We start from the raw sequence: 18,845 nt of genomic DNA, 5'->3' as shown, positions 1-18,845 counted from the left end.
ATATCATTCCTCATACATATGTCCCAAATACATACATACATATATATATATATATATATATAAGAATTGTAATTGCAGAAACTGAAAGTTTTCTGTCTCTCTAATTCATATCAGTCTCATAAGGTTTTGTCCTTGTTTATAGCTCAAACACCTTTGTAGGCAAAAGAAAAATAGTGCTAACAGTAGATAATGTGTGTCCATCCTCTCTGAACGATTGAGTTCTTTTTTGCCAGACACTTCAATGAAATGCAAGTTAATTATGAAACCATAAATTCAGGAAAAGAAAAACATGGAAACTACTTATATCTTCTAAAGCTGCAAACTCCAGAATACATCTGTCTCTGCAATCATGCAGACAACTCCTGCACGACATCTTAGAGTAAATCTGAAAAAAAAAAGTCTCACTTGAGTGGGTTATGATTTTTTTCATGTCTTGTGTAGAGATGTTATGAGGCCACACCTGAGAAGTTAAGTATGATGCTTTAAGAATATTGACACAAGATACTGGAATGTTGGAAAGAGCCCATATCATCCAAGAACTGCATAAAATGTGTTGTGATAAGGCACTAAGGAATTTAGTTAGTTTACCAGAGAAGTGCCTTAACTAGTGTGTGGCATTTTTTTATGTGAAGTTAGTCAAGTATTCTCATCAGAAAAGGGTTAATGAACATAAAGGGATAAAAGTGTAACTGAACAAATACTCTTAAATAGGAAGTAGATCAGTTTAGCAGTAAATATGGCTACCTATCAAAGTAAAAATACTTTATATTCCTTTATTTAAGGTGAGACCGTACCTGTTGATGAACAGTTTGACAAGGAGAAGGCCAACTTAGAAGCTTTTGCAGTGGACAAGGATATTACTATTGTTAATGATAAACCAGCAACCACAATTGGAGTAACTGGCAATTTCACTGATGCTGAGAGAAGAAAATGTGAGGAGGAAATTGCCAAACTATACAAACAACTGGATGACAAGGTATGCCGTTCTTATTCATTCTTATTTAATGTAAGACATCTTGGAAATACATCTTGAGCTACATTATGTAATGCTTAATTTGTCAGTCTTCATTTGTTAGCACAGCTTGTTTAAATATTTGCCAGGAGTGCCTATTCTATTTCTGAAGTTCTGATTAAGAGATATCAAAACTGGTTTATCTGGTACTAAGTGAGCATCCTTTCTTAGATGCTTTCCCCACTTTGCTGAAAGTACTAAAAAGCATACTGAATGCATATGAGTGCATATGGAGGGGGCGGAAGATAAAAAGAAAAAATAAGAAGGAAAAGCTCATGAGAATCTTGAATAGCTTTTCTGCTTTCTGGGTGTATGCCATTCCAAGCTGATAGTTTGGATTAACAGTATACCAAAAGGAGGAAAATAATGGTTAAAAAAAAAAGAATAAAAAAGTATTTGGAAGCAAAAACTCTTACTTTCAAATAAAATATGCATACATTGAACATAATTTAAAACTAAAGCAGTAGTACTAAATATGAAAAAAACCTTTTATATCTGATTTATTTATTGGAAGCTGGAACAACTTGGAGAAGACTTGCAAAAGCACAGACATAAGAATTTTGTCCTTGAAGCACAGTGTTTTATACGTATATGCCAAGTTAAGGTGCTAAATGGATCAGCCTGTGATTCAGAAAGATTTCTTATGTTTATTGCTTTGAGTTGTCTAATTGTCTCAGAATATAGAAAGGTTAGATGCCTGATGCTGCCTTCTCTTAGATTATTTTTTCTCAGTGATATTTGTCAATGTATTGAACACAGTCTTAATTCAACTGCAGGATGAAGAAATTAATCAGCAGAGCCAGCTAGTAGAAAAACTAAAAACACAAATGTTGGATCAGGAGGAGGTGAGTTTTGCTTTCGCGTCTTTATACTGCTTTTCATTGACTTTTCTTTTGGAGATGTTCTGAATGGGCTGTAGTTTATGACTAAGGAATAAGACGGTTGATTGTTTCTGTACAATAGCTTTTTTTAAATCAGACTTGAAATGATCTGCTTATTCATTCTCCCTGATCATGCTGTACTTCTGGCTACATTTGAGTCAGTTTACTCAAGGCTTGATTATCCACGAAGGCAGAAGGAACTGAAATCTTTATATCTAACAGCAAAGACATTGGCTGTTGTGTTCTTCATAAAAAGCTAGCAGTTTGTCAAAACCAAGTATACCTTGGTGTACCGTAAGAAATACGTTTTATGGTTTACTCTTGTCAATATTGCTGTACTGACAGATGGTGGGCGGGGATATGTGTGGAATTTAATTGTACCTAATAAAAAGAGAAGTATCTCAGTGCTACTTCAGGCTGCACTTTCTAGAATATTTGAACCATTTGTATGTGCATGATGTCAGTGATATAACTTAATTATAGGGGAAAATACCTAGCAATTTCATTTAGCCAAGATATCAGAGCAAGTAATTCTATGTTTACAAAGTCTAAAAAATACAATGAAAAAAATCTTGGTGTATAGGGCAAGAAGGAAATGGGTTGAGGACTCAGGAAGTTGGAGCTGTTATTTGCTCTTTACTTAAATAAAACTTAAATAAACCTGCATCTTTATCAGCTCTTCGTTTTGTTCTAGCTATTCTTCAGCAGCTAACAGTGTTAAAGTGCTGAAAGTTTAATCCCTAGCCTGCTGACAATTTCAGACTTCAGTAGTGTTCGGTGACCTTTTCGCAGTTTTCCATGCACGTTTCCAGTTGCTGGTCTTAAGTGCCTTCGTCCGTAATCATTTCCATTTTGCAAAGACTTCAGAAGCTGAGGAATTCTGTATGAGTGTACCTCGCTTTCTGTCCTCGGTGTCCTTGTTTTGTTATGCTAGACATCATAAAAATGTAGATATAGGCAGTTACAGTAGTTGAAAGCATTACTAAGATTTTACTTGTTCGTGCAGTGTTCTTGATGGTGATGACTTGTTTTAAACAAATCTCTATCAATGTTGTAGCTTTTAGCATCAACCAGACGGGACCAAGACAACCTGCAAGCAGAGTTGAATCGCCTTCAGGCTGAAAATGATGCCTCTAAAGAGGAAGTGAAAGAGGTGCTACAAGCCCTTGAAGAATTAGCTGTCAATTATGATCAGAAATCTCAGGAAGTAGAAGATAAGGCAAAGGAGTATGAACTGCTTAGTGATGAACTCAATCAAAAATCGGTAAGAAAATGGGTCAAGAAATTGCTGAGTCTTCAATAAAAAATTCTTGCCTTGTATCTCCAAGCTGTATTTCTTGCTTGGAGTCATTTAAAGGTTTTCACAAGGGAAAGTGAGTTTAATTCTAAAACCTGTTTCATACCAGAAAACTCATTTGATGACTTAAGTGACTGATAAAATTTTTATACGGCTTTCTTTTTCCCCTTCATTTCCCTTGTATAAACCTCTGAGAATTCTTTCCTGGCTGATGTGGCCTGAAAGGTTTCTTGCTCTGTCAAAATCTGTTTCTGTCTTCTCCATCTTTGCTCTGACAGTTTATTTCATGCCACCTAATCTTTACAGGTCTAGTGAAACTATCCATGGCAACTGTGCTAGTCTTCTCAATAACATTCCAAGATTACTGCACAGTTTTGATGCTGATGCAAGCTGACAGAACTGAGAGATGGATATAAAAGTAAAGACAGTTCAATGTTCTCAGTCTGTCACAGCTAACCCAAGCAGGAACTATCCTTTTGTATCACTAGCTGGAACTCTCCTGCTGTAGAACTTCAGGTGTGTTTTTTAAAACTGATCAGCAAAGAGCCACCAACTTCTGAGTGTGCAAGCTGCTTTAGCTGCAGCCACTGCAACCACAGCAGCTCAAACCAACTGTAAGTCTACTTTAGAGTAACTGCAGTGCTTATGGACACTCAGAATTAGGTGTCATATTTTAATTTCCAAGCAGGAGAGAGTGAAGAACTCTACAAATGTAGCAAAAAGTGTTGGACTTGTTCTCCATGTACCTTTTTTCCTATAAATGCAATCCTCTGCAATATTTAACCCAATATAACTCTGAATACTGCTTAACAAAGCTGACAAATTTTGTTGCTGAGTTTTAAGATTACATTTTGTGAGCTGAAGGCCTCTGTCCACAGTCTGCAACTTTTCTTTCAGAAATAGTGTCATTGTAGAACTTCTATGTATTTACTATGTGGAATATTTACTTTGGTTAAATTTTTTTGAAACATGTTCTTTGAAAACAATGTGACACTTCAATAGTTGTTATAATGTAGCAAATATATATTGCTATTTTAAATAATATGAAACTAGTTTTAAAGATGTGTATTGTTTACTAAAATACAACTACTTTTACTGTAGGTCACTTTAGCCAGTATAGATGCAGAGCTTCAAAAACTTAAAGAAATGACTAACCATCAGAAGAAACGAGCAACAGAGATGATGGCCTCCTTACTAAAAGATCTTGCAGAAATAGGAATTGCAGTAGGAAATAATGATGTCAAGGTAAGGTTTAGTTGATGAATCTTTTAATGCCACACACAGACACATACGTTACGGATGGGTAGGGTCAGTTTTCTTAGTACAGTAAAAGTAACTACCATAGTAACCCTCATACGCATTAGTAATTTGGGCATAAGGTCGTTCCTTGCTTCTGCTGTGGCTTACTAAGTCCCAAATAGAAATTGATTGTGCACAGACAAGATAGAGCAGATATGATTTCTGAAGTAGTGTTTTCATTCATACTGTTGTTAGAGCCATTTCACATGACAGTTTCAACTGCATCATCTTGGACTCGCAGTGGCAATCAAGATGTTAATTACCTTAAAAATGGAACATGGAACTGAAATAAAAGATAAATCGAGAAAATGACTGTAGGACAGGAACATAAGCAGTGTCGTAAGCAACTCGCTACCTTTGTGCAATCAAAAGCATTTGGACAGGGGGAGGGGAACAACACAACAGCTAGTAGTTATTTTCAAGAGTTTATTATACCAGTCATTACTTATTGATTATAACCTGCAGATAAAAGTTATAAATGGCTGAGTCAGGTCTGTAAGTGTTAAGCTTGTAAGGGGCGTTGAAGTGGGGTATTGAAGGTAATCTTTTAAGTGTGCTGTACTTCCAGCTTATTCATCGGCTATTCATTTAAGTTCCCCAGCAGATGTGAATAATGTTAGGTAATGTGAAGTTATGTTTTGGTGCCCAAGTACTCTGATTACCAGCTGGGGTGGGTGTAGGGATGCTAGGCACTAAGTTGTTCCACCTCATCTTTAATTCTGTTTCTGTATCTAAGCTTTCTAAATGTGATTCTACAATTTTCAGCAGCCTGAGGGAACTGGCATGATAGATGAAGAATTCACGGTTGCGAGACTGTACATTAGCAAAATGAAATCAGAAGTAAAAACAATGGTAAAACGATGCAAACAGTTAGAAGGCACACAAGCTGAAAGCAATAAGAAAATGGAAGAAAATGAAAAGGAGTTAGCTGCCTGTCAGCTCCGTATTTCACAGGTAAATATTTCTTGAGTTCTTCCTAAATGTTCTTTTGAATCCCGTTAACCTGTAAGGGGAGAAAGTTGCAGTAACATTTTTTACACCTAACAAAGTAAGTTGCGTTTGAACAGCCACAGGACTCGGCTGTGTCCTGAATTTTCAGTTTGGGTCCTTCTGAGTAACTGTATGACAGGATGTCAGAATTTCTGCAATATGTCTGCAGCCTGATAATGCTTTTGCAGCAATTATATTAAATACTAGTGTGTGTATGTTCTGTCGCAGGATTCCTTACAAATACAAATCTTACAGAAGGCACTGTCTTGTGCTCTGCTGTAATGCAGCAAGCTGAAAGTGGGAGAGGTAGCATTAGCACAGTGATATTACAGTAGGTTTGCATAGCAGATGAAACTTGCTTCTAATGCCTGATCAGCTGTTTCACTGTGATTGAAGTCACATTGCTAATCTTCTCGGACAATTATCAAAATTGTGACCTACATACACAACTTAATTTCTCTATATTTTGGTATTATTATTTTCTCTATATTGACCATACAGATGGTCATCTTTTATATCAGAAAATGTGTATTTCAGTACTGTTTTCTAAATGCAGTGAATCACTTTCCTCTGATAGTATTTAACATTCAAAAGCATTTATTCTCCCAGCAAAAAAATTACTTCATTTCATTTTACTTCATTTCATTGAATGGCATGAATTTAAGACGTTGTTTTACAAGCCACATTACAGATCTACTCAAGTAGTCATATTCTTCTTAGAAAGTTTAGTTGGCACCATTTTTATTTTGAGATCAGGTTACTTCTTTAAAAAGAAGTATGAAGTGTTTATGCAGAAGTAATTCCATGGTACCTAGTTCTGAAGTAAATGAATCTTTCTTTTCTACAAGCATGAAGCCAAGATCAAGTCGTTGACTGAATATCTTCAGAATGTGGAACAGAAGAAGAGACAGCTGGAAGAGTCTGTGGATTCCCTTAATGAAGAACTAGTTCAACTTCGAGCACAGGGTAGGCATAGCTTTTTAGTCTGTCCATGCCCCATCCAAGTTTAAATATGTAATAATAAATAGGAAATTGCTCTGTCTGGGTTGAAGAGCAGAGCTCCAGGATAGCATTTTGCTACTGAACATACAGAATTAGTCAATAGAAAAGCATATTTGCTGTTTGAAGTGCTAAGGATATGATCAAATTCAAGATGCTGCTGATTCAGCTGGTACATGTGGAGACAGGTAGATAACTTTTTTTCCAAACTTTAAAGTGTTGGGCTGAGGGAATTACTTCCATCTTCCCTATAATTGCGTATAACTTGGCTGAAATGTCGTTTCTCCCCTGTTCCTACTAGAAAAAGTCCATGAGATGGAGAAAGAGCACTTAAATAAGGTTCAAACTGCAAATGAAGTCAAGGTAAGTTAACTTAATTGGTTTTCTTAAACAAAATGAAGTATAACAACTTCTGAAAGCATATAATACATGTTTGTTTGGTTGTTTTATTTACAATAGCAAGCTGTGGAACAGCAGATTCAGAGCCATCGTGAGACACATCAGAAACAAATCAGTAGCCTAAGAGATGAAGTTGATGCAAAGGAGAAACTTATCACTGAACTCCAAGAGTAAGCAATTGTCATCATTTTGGTACTGCCAAATGACTGAACTGTGCAAGTACAGAGGCATGGTAGGGTGGGAAGGAAGTGGCGAAGGTTTTCTCCAGCAGTATCTGATTAGTGTTGCTTTACTGGATGTGGTTTGTTTCAATCAACTGACCCATCACAACATATCAGAAGCCTTAGTTACTAAGTGTTGATAATTTGATTTGGATTGCAGCTTAATGGGCTTCTGTTTGATGCTTCTGGTGACAGGGAGAAGGCAAAGGTCTCTTCTGCTTTAATTTCATTAGATATCACAAAGATGTGCAGCTCTGTTCCCTATTCTTCCCTGTCCTTTTAAAAATACACCTAACACTTACTTCTGTCTTCAGCCAAAATCAGAAGATGATGCTTGAACAAGAACGTCTTAGAGTTGAGCATGAGAAGTTGAAAGCAACTGATCAGGAAAAAAGTAGAAAACTCCATGAGCTTACGTAAGTGATAATCAAGCATAAAATAAATGTGTGTGGGAACATTTGTATTTTTAAAACAAGTGACCTGATAGGATGATGAAGTCCCTTTCACTATATGATATTCTTATTAAAGAGAGGCTCCAGCGCCTTCTTGAACAACGTTTTAAAAACATTTTTCACTGCTTTTCACTGCCTTAGTATATAAAATTGGAACTAAAATAATGAAAGATATACAAAGGCCAAATCAAATCTCACTGTGTTAATATGCTACAAGCTGGAGCAATTAACTTTTTCATTTTTAAAGCTAAGTTTTGCATGCTCTAGGACTGGAAGAGGTTTACCCTGACTATACAACATTTTCGTTATTCTTTGTGGTTCTATGCAATTTAACTAGTCAGGTGGTTCAACCTGGCCTGTTGAGATTCAACAGCTGTGTATTTCATGTAGTAACTAAATAATGTATTTTCTTGAAAGAGACTGAAATGTTAATGCAAGACTTAAAATTGAATTCCAGTTGTGGGTAAGTTTCCACAGGTCAAGCTGAAAAGCATTTATGAACTTCAAGAAATTTCACCATAATCTAAATTCTACTAGACTATCAGTAGCACCCCATTTCTGGCATATATAAACTTACCTTTACAGAGGTTAAGAATACTTAACTTTTTCAAAAGCACATAGTTTTTCTTAAGAAGCACCTGGCAACTTTCAGGTTTCTAATCATAAAGTTCACACAATCAGGTTTGATTGGTCTGTACGAGTAACCAATAACACATTCTTTTCAGTAGCCTTACTATGAAATACAACGTTGGTTTAAGTGACTTAAATTTTAATAGTGCTTTGGTCTTGTGAATCCATCTTATTCTCATTTACTCATATGCCACTCAGTGTCAATTACAATAGATTTTCTTGTCTTACAAGATTTGATAAATGCACTTGTGGTTCTCATTTCATTTTGCAGGCTAAAATATTTGTGTGTGTGTATAGAGAGAGAGAGAGCGTTAATCCCCTAAAGGCATGTGCTGTGTTAGAAACTTTGCTCTTCCAAAGACCCGTAAGAAGCATTAAAAATGTCCTCCCCCTTCAATCCAGTTATTTTCCGTTTTATATCATAAATGTGCATGGCAAAGGACTTTTCCAGTGAGGTCTGGAAAATGGATAATGACATTCTTCAGAATGTTTTATTGCCTCAGATGTTTAATCATTTAACTGTGGTCTGGTAACATAACTGGATGAGGAGAATTTTCAAGAGGAAAAGAAGCTCATATTCTGGCCACTTAATAGGAGTGGCTTGTTTTCATCCAGTCCATGGCCTTCTTTTTCTGACCTTGATTCCTAAAAAGAGAAGTCCAAATCCCTTCCCTGTGTCCTGTCAGAGTAAGACATGCACTGCAATATAATTCTGAGAAAACATTAGCGGTGCAGTCAGTGTTTTCCCATTAAATAGGAAGACAGCAGCTCTGAAAAGTAGTGTCATTAGGTTATATTCCTGGAAACTGAGATTCCACTGCTTATGATGCAAACTTTGGCAAATGTAATGGGGATGAGGTGGTGGAACAAAAAAAAAAAAATCCTAAGGCCATCCCTTGGTACTAATTAACGCTTTCACAGTTGGTCAAAGCTAAGAGCATTTTGCAGGATAAGATTTTTCCCAAACATTCCTGAACACGATTCTGAAAATCTTTCTTTAACCATTTTAGAAATTCATAATTTATGCAGCTGAAAGTACGTGTTTGTATTCCTTCAGTGTTAAAAGTACTCCCTCTTTTCTTCCTGAAACTTTCTCCCCCACCTCAAGTGCATTTGAGTGTTGTCATCCATTGGTGATAACCTTAATTGAGGACTTCAGCTGAAAGACAGACATTTTCTATTTATACCATATAGTGTTTACCACTCTCTAGTCTCCTAAAACATTTCCAGTTTTGCTCAGATGCTTCAGGTTGAATATATTCTCTTTTAGGGTTATGCAGGACAGGCGGGAACAAGCGAGGCAAGATTTAAAGGGTTTGGAAGAGACTGTGGTAAGTTAGTCAGAATACTTTCCAAAGTAAATGTCAATACTTACTTTTTTCCTTCAGAAATAATTTTTGTCTTTTCCCTCCTCCTTAACTGTAGGCTAAAGAACTTCAGACTCTCCACAATCTTCGGAAGCTGTTTGTTCAAGATCTGGCCACTAGAGTGAAAAAGGTAAAGTGATACTGTACGGAAATTTGGTATCTCTGAGATTGTTGTGTAAATTTCAGTTTAAAACTAAACTTTGAATTGATCTTTTTTTTTTCTGGCTTGATCTTAACATGTAAGTTCAGATTTGTATTCAGCATCTTTTCTTCCTCCCTCTGCCTTTGTTACTGCAGAGTGCCGAGATTGACTCAGATGATACAGGAGGCAGTGCTGCACAGAAACAGAAGATTTCTTTCCTTGAGAATAATCTTGAACAGCTTACAAAGGTTCACAAGCAGGTACAATGAGGCTTAATTTCAAGTTTAATTAAAAACAGATAAGCTACTTAAGCTTCATTATTATGGAAGTGACTGAAAAACTATTGGTCATAAAGTAACTGTTCTATAATTAAATATTTTCATGTCTCGAATGCATTTCTGGATATAAAACAATAGACTAAAGTTTTCCTATAGACTCATTTAATAGACATTTTAAGTGCATGGGGGTATATAACAAAATAGTTGCATTAAAATCAAGGAAGATCAAAAGTTAGCGTTTAGAGTTACTGTTCCAATTTGAGGGATGCCTGCCTGTTTCCCTCTGACTAAATAAGAATGTAGTCTTCAAGTGCCTGTGTTGGACAGTGTGCCCTTCCACAGTAACGGGCTTTCAAATGATAATCGTAGTGCTGAGCTATTGGACTTACTAGAAGCTTAAGTATGCATAGTATAGTAGCCCGACTATACAGTATATAGTTATATATATATTTATACATATATATAAATATACAGATACACTAATGTGATGCTGTAATATATATATACAATGAAACTTTATCACATTAGTATATATGCAGTAGCCTGTGGGGGTTCTTGGTTGGTTCTCCCCATGGAGAGAGACACCAAAAAAATAATAGATTCAATTTTTGTAGCTGGTACGTGATAATGCAGATCTTCGCTGTGAACTTCCTAAACTGGAGAAGCGACTTAGGGCTACGGCTGAAAGAGTTAAAGCTTTGGAGTCTGCACTGAAGGAAGCCAAAGAGAATGCATCTCGTGATCGCAAGCGGTATCAGCAGGAAGTAGACCGTATAAAGGAAGCTGTAAGATCCAAAAACATGGCCAGACGAGGACATTCTGCACAAATTGGTTAGTAGAGAACCCCTTGGCTCCTAAAACTTCTCTCTCTCCTGATTTTTTTTATCTTCTTATGTGTGCATTTTTCAACCATAGTTGTATTCACTTGCGTGAACATGGTGTATTTTCAACCACGAGTTATATTGTGGTTAGTCAGACTGTGCATGCATTTTGTTGTGTGCTTCTTATTAAATGGGTCTCTTCTATGACCAACTTCTGATAGCTGGACTTTTTTACAAGCTGGGAAAGTCTTACCTAGGTTTCTGTCCTGTATGTGTTGTTTCCTAGAACAAAACAATATGCTGAATACAGGGTCTTAGCTCTGTAACATTATTTCATAAGAATTTCTAAGGCTAAGTAGGTGTTCAAGGCAATGTGAGAGATTGTCATTGCCTTCAAGAACAACAACAAAAACTGTCTTGCTTTCTTTAGATCTTGGTTGGGAGGGGGCAGACAGAAACCCCCAACTAACATCCAAAAATCCTTAACCTAGTATTTTTGGTTCTTTGTTCCAAAACATGTAATATTCAGTAGCCCTTCTTAGCCAAAAAAAATGATAGCTAGTAGAGTTTCTTACTGTGTGGTGGAATGCAGTCATACTCCTGGTCCTCCTTTCCACCTGCTATTATGCTGTCAAGTACTGAGGACCAGGAGGGTGTGGAACCTGTGAAGGACTTACCTGTGCCTGTTACAATGTTTTTGTTGTACCAGTAATTATGGGATCCACCTGTACAAGGACTTCAGTAATCAACATACTTCCATTAAATTCTGATTCAGCTGAAATGAACATTGGAGTTGAATTTTGCTTGTATTCCATAGGTTTGTAAAGAGCTGTTCCAGACTGAAACGTTTTTTGTTTTTTTGGGAGGGGTTTTGGTATGGGTTTTTTGGTCCCCTCAAGTGGCAGCTCAAAAACTGATGCATTCCTGCTTTATCTTTCTGTCAAGTGATCTCTAAGACAACAAACAATTCTCTAGTGAGTTTACCGCAGGTATAAAGCTTCCTGTACGTAAGTGTCTGGTTGAACACGTGTTCCAGGAGATTAGTTTGCTGCAAGGCAGAAGTTGAGAAGTGTTTCTCTGATGTAGTTGCTACCTGTAGTTTAATATCTGTTTATGTATTTTCTGTTTAACGTGGCAGAACTCTTACGGTTATACAGTTGTGTATGTCTTGTTAAAAGCTAGCGCAAAACTGACTGAAAGCAATTTATGAAAGCATATGCAGCCTGTGAATTTCATGTCAAAACTACATGAATTCCAAAATATAGCAAATTACATAATATATGCTGGTAAGTATTTGATGGAGTGGTGTTTGTTTGTGGAGTAACCAGTATGCAGAACTGCTCATAGAGCAAAATAACTAGCTTGTAGAGCAAAATAAACTAGTGACATATCATTGAGGAGGTGTGAGAGAAACAGCAGGATATAATGGTTCTTTATAGGAACATAACACAACTTCTAGTGGTGAATTGTCTGAGTTCTTACTGACAAGAAATAGGACTCTTACAAAGAAATCCATTAGGTGGGGTAGATAATGCATGTGGGGAAAATCATTTTCAGAAACTTTGTTAGCTTTAACACTAGTAGGGATAATAAAAGGAAAGCCTTGTCTATTTTTCAGAGCTGATTATATTTGATACTAATCTGACAGGTTCTTGGAATACCATCTCCTAAACTTGTTTTCCTCTAATTCAAAGTGCATTCAATTTTGATTATTACTTTTAGGCCCCTGTAAAATGAAGCATTAGTAAATTTGAATAATGAAAGATGAAATTGCTGTGTACATATCTGTAAGTCATGTCTTGTTTCGTGCAGCTAAGCCTATCCGTCCTGGCCAGCATCCAGCAGCTTCTCCAACTCATCCAAGTGCAATTCGTGGGGGAGGTGCATTCACTCAAAACAGCCAGCCAGTTGCACTGCGTGGAGGTGGAGGACGGCAGGACAAAGTGTAAGTTTGGCTTGTAGGATTTGTTTTAAGTGCGTGACCACTCTTTGTTAGTATTATTACAGTCCATTCTGTTGTATAAAATCACTTGAGTAATCAAATTAACTTATTTCAGGAATTTATAGCTAGAGGAACAGTGTACCTCACTAATTCTGTTTTTTTTGTTCTAAAACTGGCATTTATTGCAAAATGGTAGTTGTTGAGTTACAATGAAGTAGAAGAAAATGTAAAAACAGTCGATTGGATATCGTTATCAGCCACAGCAAATAGCTAATTTTTGAGAAGAGTTTGGAGAGTTTAAATTATTTTGTCTCGCTAGTATTTTTTGAATGGTTCCCTTCAAAAAGCATTCAGCAATGAAATAAAAAAAGTGACCCTGTTCTTATGTTGTTCTTACTAACTTTGTGCACTGTTTAACGTGTCTGTAATTTGGAAGCATTTAATGGGAAAATTCCTGTCTTTATCCAGTAAACTTTAATTGCTGTCTAATTAAAATACAATTATGGTAGTTGGAATCAATATGTGCACTTTAAAAATGGGGAATATCTCTCAAATATGTCTCATAATCTCTTTAATCTCATAAATCATTACACTGAGTCAGGTACTTAATATACGTAAGTTACTTGCAGAATCAAGTCTTTAATTAATGTCTGCATTGTAGTTGGTCTGTTAGTTACCCAAGAGTAATGCTTTACTGCATCTTCTGTCATCATCTTCACTTTTGAGTGTTGTAATATGAATGCCTTCTAGAAATCCTTAGTTAAGGTTATCTGCATCTTCAGTTTGAAAATAATCCTAAAATAATCGATTGTGTGGTGCTTAAATCCTGGGCCTTTTTTTTGAAGTGTACTAGAGCAGCTTATTAATCTTGTCTTCATTCATTTGTATTAGCTGAATGTCTTTTCAAAGTTTTCCATCCAATTTAGTGAAGAAAATCAGGCAGTAGAACTAGTTAGGGTACCTGGTTCTGTTCAGTAGCCTCTCTTAAAGTAGAGGTTGAAGTGCTATGTACTTCAACCTTGAACAAGGTTTAATTTGAATGACCAAGGAGCTGGCAATTCATGCACATTTGATTAATATTTTGACAGGGTGAATGTAATCTTGCAGCTACTTCAACTATGAAATCAATCTAGCTCCACTGTCCAATGCATAGGTATATGAAGGTGTGATTGACTTGATATATTTTTAGATGCCTAAAGCGTGTGGAAACTCATTCTAAAATAATGTTGCCTACAACTCCAGCAAGAGAGTCTATTTAGTCTTATACGTCTTTATACGATATAATCAGCGATAACTTACTCGATTTTGAGCTTGTATCTTGCTTTGGAGAAGGAGCTTTCACTGTCGGCCACTGGGATTTTAAATAGGAGACTTAGCCCTTTGACTTTTGGACTATTTGTAGATTAATCATCTGGGAGTGAAAAATATCTAAGTATTGGCTAAAGTCCCTTTTTAAAACAAACAACAAAACAACAATAAAAGAAACCCCCACTACATAATATATGTACAGGATCCCTTAAGCAGTTGTAAAGCTTTCCTACTACTTCTGGCATTGGCACATTACTCGTTGCTGTAGAATCAAGCTGAGTTTAGCACTTAAAGGCAGAGCAATGAGTTTCATTTATTCGAACTGTCTTGTTTTGGTTTTGGAAGAATCTCTCCTTTATGGAAGTATGGGAACAAAACTTTGAACTTCATTTTATTATTAAATATAAATATCTCCTGAGTTTGTGAATACTTAGGTAACCAGTCAGTAGCATTTTTCTCTGTAGTAGTGTCTATTGTATCTTTTTTCTGAGGATTAATACAGATACTAAGCATCGGAGTTTCTGGTTAGGGTAGGAGTTCTGGTACAGTAGAAGCATGGTGTGCTGTTTAACATTTGGAGACCACCATTTAACTTAATGATTCTGGAAGTGTTTAAAAAAAAAAAGTCAGCTGTTACTTCCTCACATAGATCAAACATTTTTAGCGCAATTAATGCCAGATGATCTCTTCATTCCCACCTCATCTTCCCAAAAGAGCCAAGGCAAAACTTTGCAGCAGGTGTTAGGTGGGTACGTGGTACCCAGGCAGTTCTCCCCCTTCCCTGGATAAGTAGCAATGTTGTAAGAAATGGAGATGGGTTGTAATTGGCTTGATTATAATGTTCACTGCTTTGGGTATCTGGTCTTGATTGCATTAGTCAGCTTATCTTGGTGTAAATTTGTATTGGTAACAGCCAGCATTGCTTAAATGCTTCCAGCATTGCATAATGTCTTATTCTAAAGCAGATGTTGTGTTAGCATTTATCTAAGCGGTTTGAGAACTGAGCTCTTAAAAGCGATGTAAATAATGAATGTAATCTACTGTAAATATAAATAGCTTGGCTTTCTTGGTTTATGAGGTACGAACACTTAACTTCTTTATTTTGTCATTTACAGTTGCTGAACGGTAAATGCAGCGTAAGGAGGCTTGGATATCGTATAGAGGGAGTCATTCCATGACAATAATCTCTCCCTTTGGGGACTGTAGGATTATTTTTTGAAAATGTATAAATTATACCTGGCCTGTACAGCTCTTTTCCCCTTCTACAAATTCTGCTAACTGATTTCCTACCCCCTGCCCATATTCCCCCAAAAAAACAAACTAGAGTGCAATTTTGGCGTCTTGAAAAATGACATGTTAGTTAAAGTGTAGCTCTGCTCATTACACGGTTTGTCTTTCATGTCTTAAATTTAGTCTGCACTGTGCCAAGCTGAATGTACATTAAGAAAATCTTAGTTCAATTTTTCTAGCTTAATTTGTGTACATTTTATTGTCTTAGGGAATGTGCAACAGTGTTTAAGTATATTCATTTTTATCACTTCACATAACACTACATGTCCCACTGAATTAGAACAGCACTCTACATTACATTATGGTTTTCTTTTGGAATGCTACATAGAGCATTGGAACTAAATTTCTTTGTACAGTGTAAGAATACTGAAGTGTGCTTACGACAACTGCCATAAGGCACTGCGAGCGCTGCACCACAGAACTAAAGAGTTCAATATGAACAAGGCTGTGTAACTGTTATCTGATTAAATGCCCGTTTATCGGGTTATTTAGAGTTAAATATTGTACAGTAATAAGAGTAAACTGAAGTTTACAAAAGACTCTGGCAATGGATTATCTCATCTGTCCTGTTCCTGATTCTACACACAGTATAGTCTGGTAGAGTGAAAACATTCTGCTTCATTCTGATGAGCCTGTTTATCCATTTGTCTACATCTGTGGTGGTTCACTTTCGCTGTTGTAAAATAGTGAAATGAGCACAATCTAAAATTTAATTTGATATTCCACTGCATACACAGTACTGGAATTTTCAGCTAAAGTTTTAACTTTCAATTAAAATTAATTTCAGCAACAAATTCAGATACACCTTATAAAGGATACAGCTTTTTAAAACTATGGATCTGGAAATCCCAGAGGTGTGTTTAAAATAAAAATAAAGCACTATAGCGAACTGTATTTGTAATCCGTTTGTAAGTAGGTATATGAAATGTCCAAAGTAGTAGTTGTTGAATATTTTTCTTCTCTTTGCAATAAAGTCCTCTAAAGTGGCTAATGAAATGGTTTTTTTTGTTTTTGAGCTCCAATACTTCCACTGAGCAGAATCTGGGGTTTAGGTTTTTCTAGTATAATTTGCCTAACTTATTTATAGGGTTTAGCCACTATAATTTTTAGCCTCCTTCTGGATAGAAACTAGTTTCCAGGTCTTTGAGAAAGAAGGAACTTAATGTTGCTGAAAGAATTTAGATAGCTTTCCAGGTCCTGTTAATACCACTTTGTGTGTTAGTTTGAATTTTTTGATGGGTACTCATCAGTTATTTTGGAAACGGTAGAGATTCTATAACTGTTCAGGCAGCAAATCACTTTCAACTTTTTATAATATAAATAGAAAAAGTATTTATATCATGATGGAGCGTAGTCAGATTTTAGACCTTGAACCACTTGTTTTCTATATCTACAGTAGACTGAATTTTTAATAGTTCGATGTTTTTAATGGTTGAGTGTATCAGTCAGAAATCTCACTATTTGGGAGTTTTCAGCTTTTAAGACTGTTCTGTTTATTAAGGCTGCCAAACACTCCAAACTTGCAGTTGTTTTAGAGCATGTCTAAAGACAGCACTCTGCAGAAAGAAAAGGAACAGCAAAAACTATTTCAATTGAAACTTCTCATAATGGAAACAATACTGTCTGTTATCTTCCTCAACCTTAACTGCAGGTTTTCAGGCCTTGATTTGTTAATTTACAATCAAAAACAAAACCCCACTTTCTTTAAAATGCATTCAGATGAAGCAGGATTTTTTTCTCATGCCTGTGAATGGGGGTTTCATTCCTGTAGGTAATTATCGTGGGTTTTGGTGCTGAAAATTCCTGTTTAAAATAAAGAAATGATAGCCTGTAGCTCAGTGTACCTTTTTATATTTAAACTTTTTTATTTTAAACATTTTATGAAGTTTACCAAGAACTGCCTCTTAAAGTGTTAAATAAGATATATACTTCTTGTTTTCTGGTTTGGCTGTCGTAGGTCAGCTGGACAGGACAATTACTGTTTTTTGTAAATTAATATTCAGTCTATACAGGGAATGTTCAACACTGCTGTTTCAACTTGCAGTCTTTGGTTCTTACTTTTATGTTCCTCTAGATCATATTTTTTTAAAGATGGTTTAGGATAGGAACTTGGTGAAATAATATTTATTTCTGGTGAACAACTAAATTATTTACATAACTTAAATGCTGACTCACTACTGTGCGTAATTCTAAATTTGACATGAGAGGACAAGTCTACCTGTGGAATATGAATTAACTTCAGTACACTTAAGATGCATTTAAAACAATTGGTTTGGGGAAGACGCCATATAGTTTTAACTTACCTGCATGCTGTAAATGTATTTGTGTTTAAATAAAGAGAAGAAAAATCTTTGAAATTTGTGCATTTATTCAGTCTTGACATCAGCGTGTCAAATTGTCCTGATTTATTTATTTATTCTTTTTACTTGTTTCCTGACCAGTTATCTTTGCTTAAACTGTGATCATTGTAAATCTGCAGTTACTTACACTGATAAGCTACAAACTGCTCAGGCAGTCATTGACCCAGCCTAAGCTGAGCGAGGGGCAGGGACATGCCCGAAGTCTGTCCAAGTTTGTTATAAGCAGGGGCCTGGGATAGTGTCCCTTTTGGATGAACTGAGAAGCTGTAATACTGTGGGTTTTTTTTGTAAATGTCAAAATGCATCACTGTATATACGATATGCTACACATAAAACTCTCTTGAATCACTTAAGTCCATCACACTGCCAAGGGACACAGCAACCACATCAGAAAAATTACTACTAAAGACTGACTGAATCTATCAGGATTTTTGCCTATGTGGTTCTGAGCTGATTCATCTTCTTGAGCTTCCTCTCTTTCCTCTCTCTTCATCACTTTATTCTAGAATTACAGAATATCTTGAGTTGGAAGGGGCCCTTAAGGATCAATGAGTCCAACTCCTGGCACCACACAGGTCTACCCAAAAATTCAGACCATGTGACTAAGTCAAATGCTTCTTAAACTCCGACAGGCTTGGTGCAGTGACTGCTTCCCTGGGGAGCCTGTTCCAGTGTGCGACCACCCCCTCAGTGCAGAACCTCTTCCTGATGTCTAGCCTAAACCTCCCCTGCCTCAGCTTGACACCGTTCCCGTGGGTCCTGTCACTGGTGACTAAAGAGAACAGATCGGCGCCTGCCCCTCCACTCCCCCTCGTGAGGAAGCTGTAGGCCGCGATGAGGTCTCCCCTCAGCCTCCTCTATTCCAGGCTGAACAGGCCAAGTGACCTCAGCTGCTCCTCACAGGTCCTCCCCTCTAGGCCCTTCACCATCTTTGTAGCCCTTTTTCAACCAATCCTTCCCGGGGGAGAAGGGGCAAGTGAAGTGGGACTGGGAAGAGTGCAGTTTTAACTTTAACTGCTTTTAGTCTTTTGTTCTGAAAGTTGAAAATGCAGAGGGTATCAATTGACTAGGCTACGCAGTGTAATGGGGAGAGAAAGGATTATTTGAAGAAAAATGTAATACATGTGGATGAGACTTGTATAAGGCTGTATTTAGTT

General features: G+C 36.6%; 1 protein-coding gene across 2 annotated transcripts in view; it reads left to right on the top strand.

Annotated features, from left to right (window-relative positions):
• KIF5B (kinesin family member 5B) overlaps positions 1-17,685 on the top strand; it is a 35,717-nt gene extending 18,032 nt beyond the window's left edge. The window contains exons 12-26 of one of the 2 annotated variants that reach the window (XM_083825187.1): positions 783-976; positions 1,789-1,857; positions 2,951-3,157; positions 4,292-4,435; positions 5,258-5,443; positions 6,328-6,445; positions 6,780-6,841; positions 6,938-7,047; positions 7,413-7,514; positions 9,451-9,511; positions 9,606-9,677; positions 9,845-9,949; positions 10,582-10,798; positions 12,601-12,733; positions 15,154-17,685. In XM_083825187.1, the coding sequence (XP_083681313.1) occupies positions 783-976; positions 1,789-1,857; positions 2,951-3,157; positions 4,292-4,435; positions 5,258-5,443; positions 6,328-6,445; positions 6,780-6,841; positions 6,938-7,047; positions 7,413-7,514; positions 9,451-9,511; positions 9,606-9,677; positions 9,845-9,949; positions 10,582-10,798; positions 12,601-12,733; positions 15,154-15,160 (1,787 nt within the window). In that variant the 3' untranslated portion in view covers positions 15,161-17,685. Of the gene's footprint in view, positions 1-782; positions 977-1,788; positions 1,858-2,950; positions 3,158-4,291; positions 4,436-5,254; positions 5,444-6,327; positions 6,446-6,779; positions 6,842-6,937; positions 7,048-7,412; positions 7,515-9,450; positions 9,512-9,605; positions 9,678-9,844; positions 9,950-10,581; positions 10,799-12,600; positions 12,734-15,153 lie in introns of both variants that reach the window. The other variant, XM_083825186.1, reaches the window with a different exon arrangement.
• Positions 17,686-18,845: the final 1,160 nt, after the last annotated feature.

This window comes from Anser anser, assembly GCF_964211835.1.
Source record: "Anser anser genome assembly, chromosome: 2".
Classification (NCBI taxonomy): domain Eukaryota; kingdom Metazoa; phylum Chordata; class Aves; order Anseriformes; family Anatidae; genus Anser; species Anser anser.
The sequence above is the reverse complement of the archived record's forward strand: the minus strand, read 5'-3'. Positions and strand labels throughout refer to the sequence as shown.